Genomic DNA, 25712 nt, shown 5'->3' with positions numbered 1-25712 from the left:
CTGATCTAGACCACACTATTTATTATGTTATTTGAAGAGACCCAACATTAATCCAACTAGAGCAAGCAACTTAGCAATAGAGCTTGCAGAGAACCAGACTGACTGGTGAACTGCCAACTGCTGCAATTAGATCAGATGGCTGAGAAAGTGGAAGGAGAGGCAGAAAGAGAGAGATGGATAAAGAAAGTCACATGTAAAAAACAGGGAGATACACAAAAACAAAAGAAGAAAAAAAAAAGGGAAACTTATAATGCACAAAAAAACAAAAAGAGACCAAAGAATCCCTTAGGCATGACACAGTGGCAACAACTGCCAGTGTCAGCAGGTATTGCACAACTGCTAGATCGAAAACAGTGTTCACATGCTGCAAACAAAACCCCCAAAACAAACTTCAAAGCCTTCCCTGTCCAGCAGACCAGGTTATTTCAATTAGCCTCCAAGAAGAACCCTTCTTCTTGCACAGCTGGACCTCATCCTATCACTCCAGGGATCAGCCACACAGGACCCTGTCACTTTGCCCCCCCCCCCCCCCCCTCAGGACTTTGTTTTGGAAAGGAGAAGAAAGTCAGGTTCAAAGAAAAGGAGAAGGGCATGTGGGTAACATGAGATGCTGGTCTGTGGGATAGGGCATGCTGCTGTGTAAGACACCAAACATCTGCTTAATAGAAGAGGTTGTGACCCTTGATTTCTGATCGTTTATTGATGTGGAATTTAAACATTCATATTCATCATCAATTCCTCTGTCTTTGAGTACAGATATGTAGCAGTGCAAAGAAGGCAAGTGTTGATATTGTGCGATAAGAGTTGACCTTTATGTGACATTTGTGTTTTTCTCTCCCTCAGTCTCTCAGCAAAAACCCTTCGTTTGAGTGAAGGCTGTGAGCCCACACAAAGGCTGCATATAAGTTTGAAGTCTTTGAACCAAAAAAATGATCAGGTTCACTTCACGTTCAACATGAACACATCTGGTCTCATTTCAAACTGAACCGGAGGATGGAGTGTTGATTGTAATGATGATATCTCCTTGTAGTATTATTTATACAATTCTCTCCCTAGCGGAGACAGAATGTTCAGTCATGCAAAACGGGAATACAAAAACAATCCTGGCATTTCTGCTTCTACTTCAATACCCTCAATCCCCAACTCATGCGCCATTTACCACAGCCTGGAAGTTTTCCAAACTAAACAAGAGAGTAAGATAACATGCGGCCAAATAACATGCTGAAAGCTTAGTTAGTGTCTGAGGTTTTCCTGATCGGGTCAAGAGGTCAAAAGATGACCATCAGCATGGAAAGCAACATGACTGTTTGTAGTTTCCAAATTCTCAGCTCTTAACAAGTTTTTTTTTTTTTAAGTCTATACAGTTGTAGGTTTAGATGAGAGAGTTATATAATTGTATATCAACTTATCAATATCAAAGTTGATAAGATAATATAATCCATAATCAAAGAGGACTTTGATTGTTTTACAAGATTGCTCTCAGGTTACCTTCCGGTCCAGTTACCCTTTTTTCTCTCTGAAAACACAAAACAAAAAGAAGTTTGAATTAAAGCATTAAATAAAAACAGAAACGTACAAATTCAATAAACAATGTAAAGACTGCTTCTTCTTTCTTTGTTTTAAAGACTCTCCTCACTTCTCCATATTGAAAAGGAGAATCATGAAGATAGTTTGTACTGCGTACTGATTTTTTTCTGTTGAGCATTTCCCCCTATTACCGCTAGCATTGCAAGTACCGGTAAACCATTACTATCTCAGAGGGCTGAAAGCTCTATGGAGGATAAAACTTTGTTCTCTGTTATCATTACTGAAACATTTATACAATGAAGCAGAAAGAAATCATCAACAGATGAAGGCCCTACAAAAAAACATGCCATCCTGTCCAGGGGGATTTGATTATAATAATTTGTCACCTGCTCTCGCATCCCAACATGTTCTGTCTCTCTTCACTGTCCAATCAAAATAAAGGCAAAAAGGCCAAAAAATATCGTGGGGGGGAAAATGCAAAATCTGTTGGTGTGGGATGAGATTTTGTTACGCAAAGAGTTTTGGTTCCACTTTATGGTTTGCGTATAATCAACTAGTATTGCAGTGAGCATTGCCTGAACCCAGGAGAACAGGCTTATTGCAGAGCAAAAATGGTAAAATATAATCTGCCGTAATGCAACCCCAGCACCCATCAGCAATCATCTTATGAGCGTTTAGCTTTAGTTGATGTCTTTAAAACAGATATCTATATGCAAGAACCAGCTCGTAGGCGCTATGTCTCAACACCAACTCTATCCAACATTGTAAACATTTGGAAAAGTAAGTCATTTGAGGTCATTTATTACTAAATGTTGACTACACCATGCAGAAGTATACGAAAACGTGGCCATCACTCCCAGAGGCTATTTCATCATCATCTGACAATTCATTCTTTTCACATGACATCACACACTTGCAGAAGTGCCTGACAAAGAAAACCCAGAGAGGAGGAGATTGTTGATTAATGCTATTAGACGCTACGCTGTCTCTGGTGAGGGGACGAAAACAACAGACTTCTCCTCACCCTGCTGATAAGATATTGTGTTAACTTAAACAAAATAGTATTCACTTTTTATCAGAATCAGAATCAGAAATACTTTATTGATCCCAGAGGGAAATTCGATAACTAACTCAGATTACTGACTGAAAGTGACAGCTGACAGTGATCCTGACACTAATGTTAGGTTACCTTGACTTGCAAATGTTGGCTAATTAGCACTCAACTTTACATTGATGATGAAGACTTTTCTGCCCTTCACCTCCCAAATGGCAGCATTGTTGACCCACCCGCATCACAAATACATAAAGTTGTCATTACCTTTTTTTAAGCTTGTATCCTATGGGCTTTATAATGGGAAGGATTCTTAACTAGATAAATGTACAATTCACTAAAGTAAAGTTATGGAAGGATTTTGCTGTTTCAAGCAATGTAAATAGTGTCCCTGGTGCTGTATAAGGGTCTGTTATTCAGCAATTGGTAGTGTAAACATGCATCGTTTTGGTGGATACCACTTTCCCCCAAAAAAATCCCTGCAGGCCTCTGCGCCAGTCATGTGACTGAAGATATTTCAATGAGATTTTTCAGAGATAACAGAATAAAGTAACGAGAGGTTGAAATCATTAATCGACACAGTGATGATCATATCAGATTTTTTTTTGGCAGATCTTAAAGAGGGACAGGAAACCTGAATTGCTTTGCAAATGTTTTATCTCACTTTCTTATCTAACAAAGCCCCCCTTTATCTTTTGATGTGCCATATTTCAGGTAATATAATAATAACAGAAGTGAAGAAGAGATGATGGTACACACACATACACACACATACACACATCTTACAGTGTAATGGTAATGAGTTTCTTGCTACTGTGGTGAGCTGCCAGAAGACCTGTTGAGACCTGCTGAGTAAACCGAGAAGTGGAAAGTACCCGAGCAGTCCTGATTCTCAGACACAGGAAACTGAGGCACAGGAGACCTTCACTATCTACCTGTCGCACACACACACACACACACACACACACATTCACACACAGAGTTGTATATTACAACCGCTTCTTTCCACCAGACAGGCAACCTAAACATGATCTGAAATACAGTACGACCCCTGCTACATCTATCCTGCTCTGTCTCTGATGTTGAAAGGAGCCAGTGTGTCTGCACTTGTTGGTAGGGGAGTGTGTATACTTGTGTGTGTTTATGCATGTCATCATGACCGCTCACACTAAAGGTATGCATACGATTTTTTTTTTTTCTATTAATTTCCGCTACTGTGCACACAGCATATTTCCAGGCTGTGTGTGTGTGTCCCAGGTCTCCTCTGTTAGCATGTGCACCAGCATGTTGTGTGTGTGACATTACCTCCCTCAGATCTGCAAACCTCTTGACACTCATCTCTTTTTACACCTGGCCTCTCATGATCAAGGCTTCAAGAGAGAGCAGGTGTGCTCGATCCTTGCCCTTGAAACTTAAAAACATAGTAGTTTCATCGCCTGCCTGCCCTAAGTGCTGCTGGGGGCTGGAGGTGAGCCGTGACTCCTGACATGAACCTTCTTACTTCCCTTGCTGGAATTATGGTGGGGAAAAGCCCAGATGAAGTCTATGAGCCCATAAAACAAGCCTTTAATTTGCTAGTGTACGCCCAGGAGCTACCTAGGAGCTAGCCTCTCCTTTCTCTGGACTGAAGTCATATATGATCCCACAGGGTATATGGTTTTATTTTGTTTTGATCTGATCATAAAGAACATTTATGAGTAAAACTTGAAGGCTTGGACATGTGATATTTCAAACAGGCAGGTGGGATTCGCTGCTTTTGTGTTTTCTGTCTTTGTTGTGACATGAAAAAAGGTTCTGATTGCTGGGAGGAGATGGGAGGGGGAGAGAACCTCTAGCTATGCCTCCTATTCTACTGTATTTCCTACAACTCATCTTTCAATGAAAGACAGAATGAAATATATAAGGATGGCTATTACTGGATACCAATGACAGATACCTCATCAAGGTTCTCATCTTACCAGGAATTTGGAATACATCAGCAAATGATTGGCCTGTGGAGGAAGTAAAACACTATTTGTACAATAGTGGAATAATATGTATAGACTTAGCTGAGCATAAAAAACTACCAATTAAAGCACATATTTTTAATCAAACTGGTAACTACAGGAAAACCGAATCCACAATAGCTCTGTAAATATATTTGGATTGAAACATACATACATACTGGTAGGATAATACAAAGTAACAGAAATGATCCACTAAACCATTATCCAAACAGTTTTTCCCGTTTGGGGTCGTGGGGGGGGCTGGAGCCGATCATAGCTGTCATTGGGCATGAGGCAGGATACACCTCGGACTGGTTGGAAGTCAGTCACAAGGCTGACATACAAAGACAGAATAACATTCATGCTCACACTCCTACGGCCAGTTTAGAGTCACCAGTTAACCTCACAAGTATGTCTTTGGCTTGTGGGAGGAAGGCGGAGTACCCGGAGACAACCTACCAAAACACGGGGAGAACAAACTCCACACAGAGAGGCCCTGCACTACTGTGAGGCAGCAGTGCTAACCACTGTTCCAACTTGTAGCGCTCATAGAAATTATGTTCAAGCCACATTCAAAATTGTCTTGTTAAGTTAATCGTGTAGGTTTCAGGTATTGTATATTAATTTGGCACGGTTTATTTTTTCAAACTACCAGCCAGGCCTGCATCACTATGGTAGTGTTCTTTAAGCATCAGTTGAGTGTTGGCAGGAAGAGTTAAGTTCTTTATTTAAATGGAACTAGCAAACCATGAAACGTTGTAATACATAACACTGCACTAAAAATTCTGAGAACAAATATGGACATCTCAGCTTACATGCTCATATTGTTCATGCTAATTTATCTACTCTGGAATCATTTGGAAAAAATAATTATAATCAATTAGTGACAAACTGAAATAATGGCCTCTGCTTCCTTAAGTTGTTTAACTTGGAATTAGTCGGCTCAAAAGGATAAACTACGCTTGGGTGCTCTTGCCATTGCTGCTTGGGGAGCCAGGGAGGGAGATGTTGATCAAACATGAGAGATGTCAATCTAATGTTATTGGCCACGCCCCCACACAGTCTTTACCTGCAACAATAATGTTTTTTTAAGAAATAGTCAGAACAAAAGTATTGACCCAAGTATTTTTAGACACTGACCAGTTTCTCTACTTTGATCACATTTATGAATATTTATTTTTTCAAGACACATTTTTGGAGACCTAAAAAATTGTCAACGAGTGCAGCAGTAATTAAGTGTCAAAGTAGACTGAACCGCTAAAGAGAGCATTGTAGACCCTTACGCCCTCCTCCCTATTTAATATTAGTAACGTTTATGTTACCAGAATTGGATTTCGTAGAACCAGTGGAATATGGGATATTTTAATTGAAGTATGTTTTAACTCACCTTTCCTGCCTTCTGCTGTGCAGTCGGATCATTACTCCCACTGTGACAAATGCTGAGAGGGAACCAACAGCTCCAAGGATGAACCCCACCTTATCATCTGTATAAAAATCAGAGCAGCACATATAACTCACTGCTATCAGCCGTCGTCCCTTTTTAACCTACTTGAATCAATACAAAATATGTAGGGTTCCATTAATGATAAAAGTAAATGCATGTGGGAAACACTAGAGAGGAACTCTCAATGAAAAGTCATGAGTTCTTTGAGAGAGGCATCTGTTGGTGCTTCTTATTATCCCACGGTGGACGTAGGGTTGACTCTCTGAGGTAAGTATGGGTGTAGATCTTGCCAGGTGTGACTGAAATGTATCGTGAAATACCCTTTTTTGACTGTTAATAAAGGGTTAAGGAAAAAGGATCACGCTAGACCAATTGAAGGTAATCTGCGAGCAAGATAGCCTTAGTGTACGTCACAATGGCTGTGATCCATTGCTTACGGGAAATTCAAATGCAGAGGTTAAATATTATTATTGCAATCTAAAAATTACTTTTTGTATTTATTTCTGTCCTTGGTTGAAAGGATTACATATATATTTAAAAAAATAATGAAGTGAAACATTGAGAAAGTGAATTTAATACATATAAATGATCACAAAGGTATTGCTTCAACCAATCACATTTTTGAAACTCTGCTATCAATATATCCTGCAAACATTATTTTTTAGAAGATAGAAGTAGGTGCTGTAGCAATTACTTACGAGTAGTTAATGTTGAAAAAATGTGTTAAAAAACTGTGCAGAAATGAATCTCTATTATAGTTGACAAAGAATATCAATACCGGTTTCAAGGTAACCTAGATTAGATCATAAACATATTTTACACTAATATGAATACACAATTGACAAGAAGTGCAGCCTTTGTCCTTATATCCACTCACAAGAACAGCCATCCAACAAAAGCCTGCTGTGTTTTGCCAGTATGTCAGCAAATCCATGAAAATCATTACAAAGGGGATCCAACAAAACAAAAAAGGCACATTGGCTTCACACATATTTACAATGAGAATAATGGTGGCTGGACTGATGAAGCCATCATTTACTAGATTTTCACAAGCTTTCCTTTGACATTGTTTGTTACAGATTAGTTAATGTTGTGATCAAATACGTAAGAGCATGTGGAACTTTCCTCAGGGCTAGGACAAGTTCAGTGAACTGTTTTTTTTAATGTATTTGACTTCACTGTCCTACAGTATACTGGGCAAGGTGTTTTATTTTCTCAAGGCAAACGAGTAAACAGACATGGTTCAGTCATTCTCTGAGGCATGAATGCTCAGACATATGACAAGTATGGTTTATGTTTGTCAGGAAGCCACTGCAGGTGTTGGTCCTTAAAAATCCATCAGGCTGGGAACATCACACACACACACACACCCCCCCCCCCTCCCCACACACACACACACACACACACACACAAAATCACAGTGAAATACACACCCATGTATACAAATATTCCCTGTAGTTTCTAAACCAATCAGTTCTGCTACACATGGTCAGGCCTTGGATGCAGCAGCACTGGCATTAAGCTGCTGGAGGCTGAGCATTCTGCATCAGTGTTACAAACTGCCCAGATTATAATTATACTGGGAACATGTGGAGGACTGGCCGTCCAGAAGTGTTACATTCCCCCTTTTTTTTCTTCTGGCAAGACCCCAAAGCTGTATCATTACTTCACTGAACGCCTGCCTGCAACGATCAAATAGCAAAGCTGGAGGGAGCAATAGTGCCCACTTTGGACCAGAACATTTCCAATGATTTTAGGGCATTATCGCAGTAGAGGCATCATAGAGTTGGGCAGAACAAGTTAAGGGGTTAGAAAAACATATTCTATACTATGAAAAAGTTAAAGTGTAAAACGACTTCCTGTATGTACATTTACAATGGAAATGGATAAACATAATCATTTTTTAAGTTGAATTTTTACTATTAGCTTAAAAGTGTATGCAATAAACATTTCAATATACTTTGGAATCTAACTCTCGAAGATGACATTTTGAAATTGCCCTAGTGATTTCTTCAGTGAGCAGCCACTGAATAGGCTTAGGTCTCTATCATTAGAGTCTGACAAAAGCACAGAAAGGAGCCCTACGGAGTCGACCCTTTTTTGAAAGAGTAAAGCCACCAATCTATTGAGGAAACAAGTCATTTTACAAAAGTTGCTACTCCACTGCTGCTTTGGTTTGGAAGATTATGCAGATGTGTGATTTTGTTGGTTTGAATGGTAAACTGCGATCCAACATAATACTGTATGTATGTATGTAGCAAACAATGAATGAAACAAACAAACAAACAAACAAACAAACAAACCTATCAAGAAATTGGTAGAAAATCACTCCTGTGTTGTGGGTAACATGATTGTTTTCTTGCTGGAGTCTGTTGTTTTCTCAAAGCACAATGGAATGTATTTTGCAAGTTTAAAAAAACAGAACAAACGTCTTCACTTTCAGTGGATGTACTTTGATTGGCTGTCTTTGCCCACAACAATTAAAAAGGGCCCATGGACAAGAATACTGAAAAATACCCTTTCAAATCTCGAAATCTTTCAGAGTACCTGGGCTCACTATTGTTCAATCCCTTTCTTTAGAGTTAATACCCGAGAGAAATTGCAAACAGGCGATACCAATCAGAAATCTAAGACTGTTTTCATAACCCCAACACGTCCACACACCCCTAAGACACGCTCTTATCACAGAGCATTTTGTAAGATAGAGTCTTTTGGACAGTGCTGATATCATCTCAAAATAATTCTGCAGATTGTTTCTCTCCTTGGTAACAGTTTGTGCCTTACTGTTGTCATATGACGTCAGTTTCTCCCACTGGTTGACTTAATGCGATGGGGGCAAGTATTTTCGGAATTTGAACTACTGTACCTGTCACACAGGAAATATCCAACAGCAAATGTTCCATGTACAAACTAAACATGCATGCCCTTTTCTTCACAAACTCAAAAAAAGAAAGCCAAGTAGAAAACAAACTAAACTAAACTTATTTCATGGCCGTAAACCAGATTTTTCTCAACTCCATCAGTGGTCAGAGATTCAAATCTGTATAATCCGTTAACAGGTGTCTGAAGGTATTAGACTCATCTTCAACAGCTAACCTTTGTGGACCCTGAGGCCAGGTGTGTATATCTCTGTATGTAAATGTTTGTGTAATACCTTCATGAAGTAATTAAAAACATGTAATTATTATAAGTGAGTGTAGTCCATTAAAGGTGCTCCATGAAATGTTTCGACATCACAGAAAGACAATGGCCATTCTAGAGTCTGTTGGGGTCTTAGGCAAAAAGAAAAAAACACCGGGGGCCCCTCGAAATTTTGTCCATCACCATTACATAATAAGTTATCTGACCCGGTGAACTATGGCATTGGCAGAGACCATGTTTTTTTGTTTTTTTCCCCCCCGCTAACATTGTTTTACTTGTTATGAAGTGTGAATGCTGTAACTGAGATTGAGTACTGTTCATGAGGCCCCCTTAGGGAGGTTTCACTATTTCATAGCTAATTTTTCACAATTTGAGCCGCTATACTAAAGATTGTCAGCTGTCAGGGGCCCCCTGCTGGCCTGGGGCCCCAAGGAGTCGCCTGCCTTGCATGTTGACAAGCAGCGCTTCTGGGTAAAGAGGTCTTATTGAAAGCGACTTTTACTAAAAAAAACTATCCACATAAAAGTAAAAATAAAGCTCAGTCATAAAAACATCAGAGTAAAGAGAAAAGCCAAGCATGAGCACTGAGTGGTCGCAGCACGAACAGAACTAAAACATCTGCATTCATTGGACATTAAAGTTACACATTTCCTCTCAAACTTCTCATAAAACATCTTGTCCTTGTAAAGAACTGATGTTGCTACACATCTTTGTTTTCACCCGCAGCCATTCTGGAAAAGATTACATTTCTTAGAAGAGATTTTATAACATTGTTCCTCACTTAATGCTCAATTAATTGTCACCATAAACTATTTAAGTTATTGCCTCATTCAAAGCAGATCATGCAGATTTAATAGCAATAATAATAATAATTTATCCTTTATTAATCCCGCAAGGGGAAATTCAGTTTTACACTCTAGTCCACTTTATACAGTGGACTTGCACCTGTCCAGCAAAACAGACCTATTCCCAGGCTTGGTCCATGCCGGGACTTGAACCAACAACACTCCGATTCCCAACCCTAATCCCTACAGACTGAGCTACTGCCACCCCAAGACATGCTAATTCCAATATATTTGAATCCACCTTGTTCCACTGGTCTTCTAAAAATACTTCTCCTTAACATAAAGTGTAGAAACCTGTTTCAGTCGGATTGATGATATTAGAACATAAAATACAGATACTTCTGCTCTAAACTCAGTTGGTAGTTTGTATACTGTAAAATAAAACATTAACTAAACTTGTAGTTTTTGGATGAGTACAGTATCTATCACTGTAGGTCTAAATCAAATCATGTTTCTGCTGTCTTGATGTGAGCAACATTTGAATTGGTCTATCTTTCTGTTTATCTTTGTGAACTGACAGTTTGGTGTGTCTTCAGATATCAACATGCTTTTGTGCAACAAATCAGCTGCTTACCAGGTCAAATTGAATTAAAGCACATTTTCTCACTAATCCTGCCATGTGCTGTGGGCCTACACTCTAAGTCAACTAAAGAATAAAGACAAAAAAAACTTCTAATGAATAAATCAATATTGCCATGTTTATATTGGCACCATCTCATTCTTGTACTTCTAGTGTGCCCTGTGTCCTCTGTTCAGGCTGGTACTAGGGAATTTTCTTTACATCACTTTGAGTAAAGTCTGACATGAACTATTTGGTATTTGTAATCAAATGGATATTCTTCAAGTTCTCCCATTCAAACAGTAAAGTCCTCTCAACCTGTGGTTTCTAGTGGTGGGTCAGGACCTAAAAGTGGTTCTCTGAGCTGTTTTCAGTGGGTCACAGATGTGTGCCTTGGAAAAGAGGTTTGATTTTTATGCTGCCATATTAGCATGACCGACACAAATACACCACCTCATATATTAGATCTATGGATTTGTTTTACATTAAGTACAAAAGGGGACAAAAAACTGATCAGAACTGTCATTCTACATTATATCATCATCATGCCTTGTATTTCGAAGCTACAGGATCTTGCAACTGTCACCTTTCATAAAATCGGAAAAAATAGGAACTCTATTAATATCAAAATACCATTAAAGTGTAGGTGATCCTGTTTTTGGTTTGCATCTGATACTCAACCAGAGCTATTGTTTTTCAGAATACCATGACAAGGAGCAGCCAAGCTAGTATACTCCATATCATAATCGTTCTGAAGTCTCCCATGGCCCTGTATTTGCTTGGATCAAAAGACTTTATATCCCGTAATTCCAGCTGAAGATACCGACATTGATCACCCAATTTCACCACACCTCTGTCAAAGGAGGATACAAAGCAAATAGACAAGAAGGGCAGCACGGTTATAATCCATCTCAAATAGGTGGGGCTGTAAGTAATAGAAGATATTCATACAGAGATTCACTTGTGATTGATTGGACTTAGTGCCGCCTCTGCTGAAAGGAACCATTTCAAAAGCGGCTCATTTGAGTGACTCAGAGAAGAAGTCAAACTGGATGCTGTGGCATTTGTTGTTCCGCGGCATGCCTTTTTCATCTAAACAATGGCTACAATTCTCTGGCTGTGGAGCCTTCACATCATGCTGCGTTGATTCATATTAAGGGGAGGGAGGGGAGATCCGTCAGGGCGTCTCCTGCTCACTCTGTGTTTAGTGTTGTTTACGTGGCTGGAGGTCACGTTGTGAATGGCGTTTAGGTAACAGCTCATGTGACACCTTTGAGCACCTCAGGTCATGTTGACAGTTTTTTATCTCTGATTTTTTCTAATGAGAGTGTGAGTGCAAGTGTGATCATTGCTAAAAATGCCCAGCTTTGTGTTTGTCTGCACACAATTCAAAGGTGCTGCATTAGTTCTGCATGATAGTGTTCATGCATGTTCACAGGGCTTTCCATCAGCGCCTGGTAAGGTAATATTTAACTGTATAAACAGTCAAAAATGAATTAATAAGGTCTAAATCTGATCAGTTAAGAATAGGCATTGTTTTGAAAATAGAAATAGTCTAGGAAAAGTCTGGGCTAAAACTCACAAGAGGCCTTATTCTCCTTTGCAATTATCACCAAACTGTTTATAATGTGGTTAGCAAACTCACCAAAGATGTGTCATAATAAATACCATGTGTATGATAGTAGAGGTATTAAACTGTGCTCCATACTTTTTCTACTGGCTGAATACGCCGTATGTTTGTGAAAAGCCCTGTGTTCATATAAACTTAATGTATGTGTCAGTGAGCTTTATCTCTAGCTGCATACTGAATCAGAATCAAGTTCAAACACTTTCACATTAAAGGATTTTGACTTGGTACTTTGATAAATAACAATGAATGCATCAGTACTAAAGGAAGAAACAGACACTAAAAATCTGATTTTAGGATGTCAGGGGCTGCAAAGTTTTGTAGAGAAATGTGCAAAGATACCAAAGATTTAGGGAAACTTTGCAGTGTTGAATAAAAGGGGTCTGTGCAGTTTATAGACACAGTGTTCTCAGAGGTGTGAGTGAGTGTTGTTCATTGTGTCACATGTGGAAAATGTTTGTTAATACAATGTCTGTGGGGAGGAGTAAGAGTCTGTGTATAAGGTACGATAAGTAATGCAACTGACAAAAGATAAGCAGTCATGATTAGAAGTATATTGAGTTATTTATATGAAACACAGCTTCACCGGAAAACATTTCTAAACAGGTCTGCACTAGATAACCAAGTCAGAAAACAAATGTGTTTCTCTAAAGAAGAAGTCTAGAAGAAGTTAGGATCTATTGTGTCCAGCTGGGAACTAGCCGGCTGTTACCAAATCAGACATGTGAAGTCTATTCAACCCGATCACTATGTAGAGGAAGTCTCTGTTTGCAGCTCTAACAAGGAAAGGATGGAGGTCTGGGGTAAACCCATGACAGAATGACCGTGGAGGCAGATCACTAGCTGGCTTCTTTTCTCTGCTTCCTCTCATCTCCCAGCTGCTCAAAAAAGACAAAACCCATAATATATAACCTATAGTGTAAACTACTAGTGTAAAAGCAGACATCTATTGTGTTTTTTTCAGATAAATGACAAGTCAAAGGAGAGGGATGGAAGGCACTCTCTGTGGTGCCCTTAGTTTCATATCTTGTCTGTTCCAAATGTTTATCCAGTGAGCAGGAAATGGGCTGTAAGTGTTGTTCTTTATATCAAATGGTTGAATTTGTTTGAAATCTAAAATATACTTTTAAAGACCTGAAGACAAAATCCCCGGGCCTTAACTTTGTTTTGAAATTATACTTTTGGATTCATGAATTGAACTGCACCTTTGCTTTGATTAAAATGACTTGCTTTAAGTCATGATTTTCTCTGTTTGGCCAGGTCTTCTATCAAAAAGATTATCCTCAAAGAGTGTTAACTAAATCTGTAAAAAAAAAAAAAAAAAAAAAATGTTTTTTAAAAATCCCCCTGGGAAACTTGAAAAAAAAATCTACAAAAACAAGCTAAGGAGAAAAAACAAACAAACAGAAACACACACTCGGACATTAAAAAAAAAACCCAAAAAACAACAAAAAATATATCTACAAGTAAACTACCCCAAAAAGCTGTAAAGGTTATCCTAAATCATAATAAAATATCTGCTTTCCTTAAATCTAGCTATAGCTGCAGTATGGATGAATAATTACTGTGTTGTAACTTCTTTATTTAAAAGGTTTCAACATTCAGAAAATATTTTAAACAGATTTTTTATGTATATATATAACATATTCAGTGGGAAACACTGCCACCAGATGGCGACAGCTGGTCAGTGCAACAATAATCTGAGAGTTCACAGTTGGTATGATGAATGAAACCATAAGAAGGAACCAGGTGCTTCTAATTAACAAAGAGAAAGCTAAACCAATCCAGGATCAGACGTTTATTACTTTGTAGCTAATGGTTTGCATGAGGAGCTGAGCTCAGAGTCGATTGAATCTCTGCTTTCAAAGAGACTGGATGAGATGAAGAGCGTTCCCATAGTCCCTCGCAGTTCTCATCGGAAGGTGCTGCCAATCATAGTTACTAACCACTAACCCTAACCCAATACAAAACAGAACTAATAGTAAGTAACGCTTTTATTTATTTTTGCTAACTTTTCTGAAGAAATGCAGCAAACTTCACAAGAGAATAAAACTAAAATACTAAATAAACACATTGCATAATGATTCAAATGATATGGATGAAAACTTACTTAAACCTGTGAGAACTTCATGGTTTTACATATTTTAACCTCAATTCAACCATTTTATTCTTGTAATGGAAGTGAATTGCAACCTGACCTTCATGGATAATTATTTAAAATGTTATTTTTGTAAACTATATATATCATCATTGTGTATGAAATTCAACGTGCAGACAGCAGATAGCAAATCACGATGATAAAACATGTATTTGTATCTTTTATGTTGTTGTCATATGCTAATGCGATTGCTAGAAGAAATCTTTTTAAATCCATTCATTTTCTATTAAAATAGACTTCACATTCCCTTATTTCTTGTACTCTGTCAAAAAAATCAGTTTGTGCACCAACAATAAAACTGTTCTGATATTATTGGAGCTTTCCTCTCACAATATATTTTATATATTTGTTTTTGAACCCCTCTTGTAAAGCCTCAAGTTGAACATTTGAGCCTTTTTGTTTTTTCACAACCAGAAGTGACCTTATTTGGATGACAGGGAGAACAGCTGCCATGGATTATATGATCATAGATAGCCAAGCCGTAAAGCATAGCCTGCTGTATTATTGATTTCACATTTAATAAGACAATACATTTTTTTAAATTCAAGCTGTTTTAAAGAAGACGTAAAACTAGAGCTTGACACCATAAATCAAACACAACACATAAGCTGAAGTAAAAAATAAAACAAAAATCAGCCAACTTTTTTCTCTTTAGTTTTATAAAACCAGACTTATTTTTATACCAGTGGCGCTGCCCCCTGTGGGCCATAACACATAATGCAGGTTTAAGGAACTTCTGCATTGGCCTCACTTCTCAAACAAGAGTCTTTGATACAGTCCATGTACTCAACATGGTGGTTTGATATCAGAACTGACCTGTTATACAGTAAGGTTGCTCTCCAGTCCAGACCCCATCATGCAGACAGGTACGCTCTGATGACCCATACAGTATATGGCCTTCTCTGCAGGTGAAGCTCAGAGTGTTTCCCTCTAGGTAATGGGTCCCATTTTTCTTCCCATTCCTGGGTGTAGGAAGCCAGCCACAAGACAACACTAATGCAAACAAAGACATTCAAAAGTCCAATTCAAAGTAAAATCTTGTTTTGATTAATGTTAATCTTTTTTTTAACAATATGCTTATGAGCACGAGTTGCTTTAAAATCAAATTATTTCCCCTTCATTAAGGCTTTCTACCATTACATGTCCTGTATGCTTCATTTTCAAGCATGAAATTATTGAATGGGAGCCATTCTAAGCACGTTTGCACTCAGAAAATATATAGTTCATCTTTAGCACTGCTAGAAACAGAACAGATCACCATGTTTTTGTTCATGAGTATTAATGACAACAAAGAATGAGCAGGGATTAATCTTGTTTCCTGGGATACCTGGCTGCAGGGCTTCCATTAGGACCTGGTAATTCTGGTAGGCCCTGAGTGTGGCGTTTCCCATTGTGAGGCTCTGGGAAGTCAGGGTATCATATTTACAAAACTCTGCTCCTTCTCCAGAGCACATCTTCAACATGTCTGCCACCAGCGGGTCATCAGGGCTCTCAGGAAGACAAAAGGCAGGAACAAAAGCAGGATCATGGCTGGGTGGGGAATAGTAGTTATCCAAAAGATACTTTGTGTCATAAGTGAAAAGAGAGGAATTCTTTGAGATGTTCCCTGTGAATTAAAAAAAAGAACAGTTCAGGTGTAAAACCAACAGGATTTAGAGATTCTTAAAAAAGTACATGTTTAAAAACATATTCCTAGACTACGTAAATGGAAGTCAGTTAAGTTGTGATCTCAGAAGAGTACAACATAACACAACATCTGACATCTTTGATTGCTGTCCTGTTCAAACACACATGCAGTATTTAAAAGGTTCAGCTGAATATTCTGCAAGAGAAGCTTATGTAGGTTGACATTAAAATATGCATAAGAAATATACTGACTGATACAAGGTGTCATTGCAACAGGAGTTACTTCAATAATGATATCAGTCTTAGAAATATCACAGAAAATGCCATGCATGCTGTTTTGGTTATTAGCTTATTTGCCAGTCAATGCATTGATTTGATAGCATCATTTATCATCTCCTAAAATGGACTTGTTCATTCTTCTCCATAACAGGAACATACAGCATTAATATCTTTATTGTTGATGCTTCAAGCAACCTCTGGTGCAAAAGAAGAACAGTACACTTCTTGTGTACAGTGTAACTTTAATCAAAGCTAGGGATGACATGTTTTAAGACTATTTTATTTTTGGATGGATGTTATGTTAAGGTAAAAAAAAACTTTAAGAAAAATAAACCAAATAAAATTTGTTTCTCTTACAAAAAAAATGTTGTCTCTTCGACACTCTACAGAGGACAAAGCACATCGAGCAATGCAAAAACCTGACATGCTGCTATGGTCAGCTTGTTACTACAACTTAGTGCTCAGACAATTCTGAGATAAGGGGACACTCAAAATAATAAAACTTAAATGTCTGTATCTTAACTGCAATAGTATTGAGGGGAACTTAGTGTCAGCCGTTTCCCATGTTTATGTAAAAATGTCATCCACACTCATCTAATAGCAACTAATTACAAACACTAATGGGGACTATTGCTACGGAGGCCACAGAAGATACGTTTAATTACTCTTACTGCTTGCTCAAAATATACTCTTCAACAAAGACAGAAAGAAAATGAGTCTATGAGGCAAGTTATTATTTGGAAAAAGAAACATCACTCAGATGGATCAGGGCAGGACACACACAGGGTGCTGACATGTCGATCTATCATTTCCAACGAGCTTAAAGTTGGCGTTCGCTGCACTTACACTACGACAAATGACTTAAGTTTAAGCCAATGAAAGGAAAGCTATCCAGTGGTTTTTGAAGGATATGTAGTACAACTATTGTTGGAACATTATTAGTATTTAGGTATACTCTCTGGTTGTACTTGCACAGTATGGTCACAGCCCCCGACACCTCTCTGTTATCCATCACAGCTGTTCTAACTGTGAACATATGGCTTGTTTTCTTCCTTTGCACTCTCGGGACATGCGTTACAATTGAAGCCAAATGGGGCTCAAATAGAGATATAATTTATGAAGACAAAATTATATAAGCTCTTGGCCTTTGTAACATGCAACATGGCTCTGTACTCAAATCAAGAAGAGAAGTTCAAAAGTGTTGCTGCTTTAGAGTTTCGAAAACATTAAGTTACTGATCTTTCACACTCACAGCCAGCTCCAAAGGTAAAGATTTCCTCTGCCGTGGCATGTGCTGGAGAGAGGACCTGTCCAGCCTGAGTTAACAGGTCATCTGATTGGTCAGAGTTCATCAGACCGAGGAGACCCTGCGTTTGGTTGCTAAACTCTGTTGGAAGCAGGACAGACGCTGCCATGGTTCCTTCATGCACACAGACCTCCACACCAGCACCAGACCGGAAGGTTATCGTCACATTCTGTGGGCAGGGGGCGAACACAAACACTCCTGGAAAAGAGAGATAGAGTTTGCATTTTTAATACCTTAACAGCATATAGACTGTAAGCAAAAACGACACTTATGAAATAAACAAAACAAAAAAAACAAAGCAAAATTTAAAAAAGCATGTGTGTAGGTGTTAATATGTGTGTATGAATGGGGGGGGAGGTAATTCGTCTGTTGAAAAGAATTCCCTTGTTTGCTGATACGTCTGTTTTAATGTACTTTATTCTTTTTTTGTATAATAGTGTTTATGAATGAAATCTGCACCACAACTTTTAAACCAAGGTCATAAGTACCGTTTGTCTACATCAGACAAAGGAAGAGGTTGCTGCTAAATCAGTGCACTTAAAGGATGACCAGTCAAGAGGAGGCGTCTTTCAACATGTAGGCCTACCTGACAGGTATAGATCGAGGGGACATTTATCAAAACAAAAAAAAATTATGGATAAAGAATTTCGAAAGGTCAAATGCTTAATAAGGCCAACAAATGTACTTTTTTGTCTGCTAATATACCTGGGTTGTCCACCCAAGTCAAGTCAGTCACGAGTTAATAAAGAGTGAGTTCCGGGAAAAGACTGGATAAAACATGGACATGGACTCAGTATCATCAACCGTTTGTTTCTGAAGAGGCATTTTGAAACTGAACAATGGCAGTCAACATGTTGGAAATGCTAACCTCTACGGGCATTTTACTATGGGACCTAATGGGGATTATTTGCCATTTGGAGCCAGCCTCATGTGGACACTTAAGGAACTGCAGGTTTTTGCACTTCCGCATCAGCATTTTTCAACACCGGAGGTTGCAGCTTGGTGCCGGAATGTATCTTTTGTCCTCCCAAGATATACAAATGCAAAACTTAGATGTCAAGGTTACTGACTTCAGATGACAATATTTCATGGCAAGGAAAAGCTTCCTCTTGCTATCAAAGTTAGCGAGAAGTGTGTTGAATTTTCTCACCGTGCAGGGCCATCGATCTTTGCTCGGTGAACAGAAGGACTTTTTGGTTCCTAAGCACCTGAAGCTGGCCCTCTGCAAGACGCACTTCGATGATATCAGAGGCTTTCTCCTTCACAGCCACTGATGATAGCCCTGTGGCTTTTGCCAAGGTACCTGGTCAGTGGACATAAACATCACAAAGTTAAATCTTAGTGGCTGTTTTACTATGTAGTTAGTACCCTAAAGTCAATGGTTTGATCATGGCTTAAGTCTCTGCAATATTAAATGAATCCAGATGTTTGACTCCGCTGATCTAATGGGAACAATATTAATGTCATCTGGCCATCTACAGTCACTTGAACCATGTTTGTTGTGTAATGGTTTGGAGGTAATTCTAAACAATGAAGCTCACATCTGTTCTTCTTTAATACATTTGACCCCAGGACAGATACAGAGTGAAAACGAGAGAGAACTAAGGAAATAGGCTTTCATTTAACAGTGCCAAGATCAGGAGCGTTTAAAGAGATAAGAGTGAACCTTTAATGATACTGCAGAGAGCAAGCAGAGAAAGACTAAGAATATTTCACAAGAGAACAACAATGTTCAGATGTTTCAACAAACACTCAAGGCAGATAATCAATCTTGTGGCTGATAAAAAAAGGAATAATCAAACAATAAAATATTTCTCTCTGAAGAAGTCCTGGAACAAGTTTAATCCAGAGAAAGCTGTGAGCTGAAACAGAGAGATGCAGCAGAATCATGGAGTTCAAAGAGAGGACATGGACAGGGCTTTCACATCAAATGTGGACTCACCATTCTTGAGTTTCACCCGTTCTGTTCTGACTTGAACACTCAGTTCTTTGTGTGGTGATGTCACGAGGTTATACTCTCCTTTGCCATTGAAAGTGTAGCTGAGGCCATCGAACGTTATGAAATGTGGATCCCCCAGGACGACACCTGCAAGGTGTCGAGAAACACGGCGAGGATGTGTTTACATCAAATGTCATTTTGGCAAAAACATGTTTTTTTATGGCGTACTGTTGATATCTCATTCATCTAAACATTGTTTTTTGTTTATAATATCAGTAGGTGGGCTGCAGTTGTGTTTAAAGTCTCTGGGGAGCAGGTAGTGAGTTGCATGATCTAATATATTTCCACATCTTAACACTCAGTCGCAGGCTGTAATATATTTACTTCTCCTGCAAGCTGATCTGGTGTTACCTGCTCCTGGAGTTACAATTTGCAAAGTACAGTGTGTGTGTGTGTGTGTGTGTGTGTGTGTGTGTAGCCACACAGAGACTTATATTAAGATTAACAAACACACATAAACCCTAACTCTCTTTCTTACAGTGTGTGAGGTACTTTAACAGACTTTTACAGCTAAAGTTTTCCCCAAGATTTTACTTTGGAAAACAGAAACTACACTCAATATGTTTCGATTTATAATAATGTATATATTTAAAAAAAAAAAAAATCTAATATCACATATAATATTATGCCGATAATCAACACAAAATTACAAAAACGTTGCCTGCTTGTTATAAAAAAAACACAGAAAATCCATTTGACTGTTCATTAATCCTCTGCTTAGAAAACTGAACTGTCTCCCAACATGTGCATCAATGTAACGAGACATCCCTCTTTATAAAATGCATATACTTATTAAGAAAAATGATGCATTTTACAAGGGAAAAAGGAAAAACAAAGTTGCATATGATGTGACCAACTAATGGAACACAAACGGTTCAAAATCTGATTTAAAATATCCGGTTAATTAGGTCTGAAAGGAAGAATGTGCAGCTTTTTGATCCAGTAAATTTTGCCCCTGAGCAACAGAATGAAACCATTCGACGCCTCCTCTCTTCTCCAGCAGCATACCTCCAACCCCGCTCTCCCATTCGCACAAAGGAGTTATCATTTAGAACGCACCATAATTAAGCACCATTAAGCATGTTGTGGCAGTCTGCTTAATCAAAATTTGTTTTTTATATAATCTTGTTTTGACTTGTGAAAGGTCTCACCAGCTCTTGGCGGCTTGTAGTTTTGACATCCGCTAGAAGGTCGATGGTTGAAGTAAATCTGACAGTTGTCTGACCACAGGCAGCAGTAATTGAAAGTTACAACATCATAAAGCCAGTGGGAGTACCCGGGCACTCGTGGTGGCTCCCCGTACGGCGGCGATCCCCAGTCGTGAGCTCTGTCCGGGGTGCTGCCACCGATCGAGTCTCCTGTCAGAACTAGAGCTCCTGTGTTGTCATAGCAGCATTGCTGCCCTGAGCCATGTGTTGGACTGGAATTATGCCAAGAAAAATCATGTTAAGTGGGGAAAATACTCCCATTTGTTCTTTTAAATATAGATCAACTTGATTGGTCCTCTTGCCACTCCTACCTGGCCTGAATTGCTCTGACACAGTGGACACTCCCTGGGTGGTAAGTGCAGACACTACCCCTCTCAATGTCACAGCTATAGTCAGTCTAAAATAACACAGTGCATACAAACAAGTCTAAATAAAGAAATAACATACATGTGATTTAATACGATTTGGTATTATTTACACATAATATTAAGAAACAATACTGATTGATCAGCCTTAAATTCAGTTGACTTTAACACAACCATCACAACACTGTTCAGAGACTCTGATTTAAGCATGATCAGCATGATCTAACATAGCTTTTTTCTGACTTTAATAAATACCACTTTTACATTTCTTTGATATGTTTCCTCTAACAAAGGTATAATTGAAAATTCATAATATGTCATGCGGAACATCTTGTCTGCAATCCCTTTCATGCTAACCACACCCCCAGTTTCCCCCACAGTCACAAGATTATAATTTAAAGTACTAAATCAAACTGTTACAAATGAACACTTGAATAAGCATTACTTTAACAAGTAGATGATACTCTACTTTAAACCGACAAGCATCAATCAGTATCTATTTTAGACAGTAACATAATGAATTCAATTGAATTGGAGAAAAAAAGAAAGTTTTTATTTACAATATGTATAATATAAAATATTTGATTTGATCAAAACTGGTTACAATGATACTACATTATTACAGCTACAGCTTAATTATGTTCATCATAACTGCATGATACCAAAATATCATCAAACAATGAAAAATGAATTCTTTGAAGTGCACTCACATGAAACCTGCTGGTGTCTGCTCGGGCCTGAGCCAGGGTGCAAGGACATTCGATGAGTTCATCTAGGAAGTTAGGCAGCTTCTTCTCCAGCATGTCCCACTGTAGACACTTGTTTCTGGCCCATGCTGCAGAGTCATCTCTGAAAGTCTGTTCCAGGTGCCAGGCTAACACGTGACCCCCGCTCCAGAGACACTGCACATCCCTGCATATAAACAATCTTCAGATTTTTTTTATGGGCTTTTAATGGAGAGATAGGAAAGTGGATAGAGTTGGAAATCAGGGAGGGGAGAGTAGGGAATGACATGCGGGAAAGGAGCCACAGGTTGGATTCGAACCCTGGGACGCCCATTTGGAGGACCATAGCCTCCAAACATGGGGCGTGCGCACTAACCACTGAGCCACCAGCGCCCCTTCAGATTTTTTAAAAAGAAGGTACAATCAATGTTAAAAGTTATGGCTGATAAAAAAGGTCATTATCTATTTCAACAATGAATTATTCAGTTTAGTCAATAAAATATCAGAAAAAAAAATAAAGACATTTCCGATTATTCTCCAGGGCAAAGGGTGACAAGCTTACTGTACTTGAATGTGCGATCGCAAAGCACTGGCTACATATAAGCAGAAAAATGTCTTCTTTAGATGAATTCTTAGTTTGCATACTTTTCTTTAACACTAGTAAATTGACTTGACTTGTAATATGGTTACCTTGCTCCTTCTGGCTTAAAAATGGCAGTGATGCGAATGTTCCCCAGCTCCCACTCAGAGTAGTCCTGTGAGGGCTCAGGGATGAAGCTGAAGGCACCAGTGTTGGGCTGATTCCTGCCCACAGAGTACAGATAGCTCAGCTCGGCCTGCAAAGACGGTGATCCGCCTGTTCCTCCCTCTGTGCTCCTGCTGGACTCCCTGTAACCCCACAGCTCTATGTTGACCTTCTCTGCTGCAATCAAAGAGCTGTTCCACATCATCTCAAGCCGTCCTGTGTTGCTTCGGTGGTCGTAGTTCTGCCAATATGTTGCATTCACCAGGATGACTTCAAAGGCAGGTTCTGCTTTACTGGGATGCACTAATACATTGAAGACGGTAAACAGTTAATATTAAAAGGAAAAACTGTTTTGATTCAGCTAGAGATTCGCTAATCCGAAGCATAGACTGTGTATTAAAAGTGGATGTAGCCACAGTGACTTCAACATTCATTTTTGCAAATTTTTTGCCTAAAATTTAGCATATACTAATTTCCCCTTATACGTCCCTCTGTTCCCATTGACAGGTTGCTGTGGTAACACATGTCAATAACAGGTAGGTGGAGAAGTAGGATCATTTTCTTGTAGACTTGAAGAGGCTGCCCCCTTTTGACCAGCAGAAAGAATGCAGGCTTAAAGCACTTCTGTAGCAGTTTTAGTCCACTTTATACATAAAGCTCAGATCTACAGGAAGAATGTGTGAGGTAAAAAAAAAAAAAAAAAAGATAGTAGAAAAACAAATCTGCAGAAAAAGGAAATTTGATAAATTACAACTTCTAATGAAACAGCTGCTGTATGTTGGTCAGCAGAAGTAGGTACCTCAAAAAATGTCTTGTCTATGTCTTTAGTCTATTGACCATTATCTTAATGAAACCATTTCTTATTTTTTTAGTGCGAACATATTTTAAAGCTAACCAGTTTTTAGCTGGTTATGTAACAGAATGAAATTCATGCTGATGCCTCCGTATGACCTACGTAAGTAAACGTGATAATGAATGAATGAATGTTTTCATTTCGAAACAAAATTAAATTAAAATAAACAACAACAAAAAGACAAAAGTAACAGTGTCTGAAAAGGAGTACAATCAGTTTGAGGATTGATTACTTCTATGTTGTTCTTTCAATCCCTGAAAATGCTGCTGCCAGTTAGGGTATCAGATGAGGCGTTTAACAGCTCCCTGACAAAACAGCCTTTCTTTAGGGAGATGCAGAAAGAAAAAGATGGACACATACAAACAGAACTACAACAACAAAGACAGCAATGATTTGCCAAAGTAAAGATTCATGATTAGTGATATTTTTGGATATGAGGTCACATGCACTACTAATAAATGCACAGGACAAGCTTAGCAATTAAGCACTACTTTGTTCACAGGGGTCCCCAAAATCAACACAATCCAAAAGTACCCAACAGGAACTTTAACCTGGAAAGCTACAACTTCCTAACAAGTTCTCTTTCCATCAGAATTTTTTAATAATTAATCATGATGGATACTAAATCAGTGCAGTGTGTTATGGATTCTATGTCAAAAAAGTTTTTCCAAATACCTAAATGGATAATCATAGTTTTTGTTTTTAGCCACATACCTGACAAGTACTCTCCAGATCTGTCAAAATGTAGTCCATCTGTTGAGACAGTAAATGGAACCCAACCCGTCTCATACAATAAAGGGGTGATACAGAAGGCACGGCCTTCAGCATCAATAAAGCCCTCTCGGTCAATTTTGCCTTTGAAACTGCAGGAGAAACAGACAAACTTGATTTCTTAGTTTGCTAACACCAGTTCTTTGTTCAAATGTCCCTTGTTAGGACTCTGATAATCTGCAGTTCAGCATATTAAAAAATTCAAGTGCAACATGAAATTTGCACAACACAATAAAAGAAAAAGTTCATCTCAGGTTGGAATTTACTGCTTAAAACACGAGTCAATGATTGGAATTTACCGTGATAAGAAGTGAAATAAAATCATTGCTAATCTGTAATAGAGAAATTATGTTCATGCTTCATTATGAGAGAATAACAATATTTAATCAAAAAGGCTGCATATTTTCTGTATTAGTTCAGGCAGCATGTTCGGAAAAAATGTTACAACATTCTGCTTGAGTAGTTTTCTTTCCAATAAGTTGAGTCAAACATATTGATTTTTTGCTTCTGGGTTACAAAATTGTGTATGAATTCACTCATGTGCATGTTTTTCTTAGGATTGCTATGTCTCTTCTAAAGACACAAAATAGAATGTGAACAAAAAATTATGAACAAACTTTGTTATTGGATAGTACATTGCAAAAAAACAGAACTACTGTAAAATATGTCTTTTGTTAGCTGTAAAAACACCCATGAATACTGTTTGAATCCTTTGTGTTAACTTCAGCTGTAAATCATGTTGATCTTCTGTGCATGTGTGTGTGTGTGTGTGTGTGTGTGTGTGTGTGTGTGTGTGTGTGTGTGTGTGTGTGTGTGTGTGTGTGTGAGTGTGTGTCACATGAACACAAACCTGCAGTGAAGTTGCCCACCAGGATGAAGGACCAAATTGAGGATCCTTAGAGCTCTTCCTCCCAGCATGGAGCTAGAGTAAGGAGTCACCTGCAAACAGGACTGGTTGTAGTCTGTGCAGCAGGTAAGCAAAGACACACAGGTTGTGTGGCAGGAGCAATCCTCCATAATGTCTCCACACTTTCCCCTGCATGACTGCCCTACAGAAAAGAAAAAAAAACTTCAGCTAGACTACTTAGTAAAAAAAAAAAAAAACACAGCACAATGCTCTCTAAAAACAGTATCCGTCCATAAAGTTGAAAAAAAAATGTACTGCTTAAAACTCGTCATTTAGCTTGTTGTACTAAGTCAAATGTTGAACTTCGCATATAAAATACTTTTGAAGAATGACTTACCAGCTGTTTCAGAAGCGACAAAAAGAAAAAAAACACAGAGACAAAAAGTGCCTTGAAAGTTGTCTATCATGTTTCATGGAGATAAAAAAAAACCCACTGCTTTTCCAACACAGTGTTTGTTTTGACCATAGACTGTGAGAATGTGACACTAAATAGTGAAGTGACTGAGTGTATCAAAGGTCATTCACGACACAGTTTGGATTGTAATTTTGAAGTTATGAATTAACAGACCTTCGGCAGGTGGGTATAAAATG

The 25712-nt window shown here is 38.5% G+C and overlaps 1 protein-coding gene across 1 annotated transcript; it reads right to left on the bottom strand.

The window, feature by feature from the left end:
- Positions 1–681: 681 nt before the first annotated feature.
- susd2 (sushi domain containing 2) lies at positions 682–25638 on the bottom strand. The gene is made up of 14 exons (XM_061038363.1): positions 25459–25638; positions 25065–25263; positions 24158–24306; positions 22536–22893; positions 21831–22032; positions 21067–21152; positions 20699–20967; positions 19491–19634; positions 18699–18851; positions 17495–17746; positions 15665–15943; positions 15154–15330; positions 5951–6047; positions 682–1516 (listed from the first exon to the last, which is right to left on the bottom strand). Exons 1-14 carry the CDS (start codon positions 25526–25528, stop codon positions 1501–1503), a joined length of 2451 nt encoding a protein of 816 aa, XP_060894346.1. The 5' UTR covers positions 25529–25638; the 3' UTR covers positions 682–1500.
- Positions 25639–25712: the final 74 nt, after the last annotated feature.

This window comes from Labrus mixtus, chromosome 5, assembly GCF_963584025.1.
Source record: "Labrus mixtus chromosome 5, fLabMix1.1, whole genome shotgun sequence".
Taxonomy (NCBI): Eukaryota; Metazoa; Chordata; class Actinopteri; order Labriformes; family Labridae; genus Labrus; species Labrus mixtus.
The sequence above is the reverse complement of the archived record's forward strand: the minus strand, read 5'-3'. Positions and strand labels throughout refer to the sequence as shown.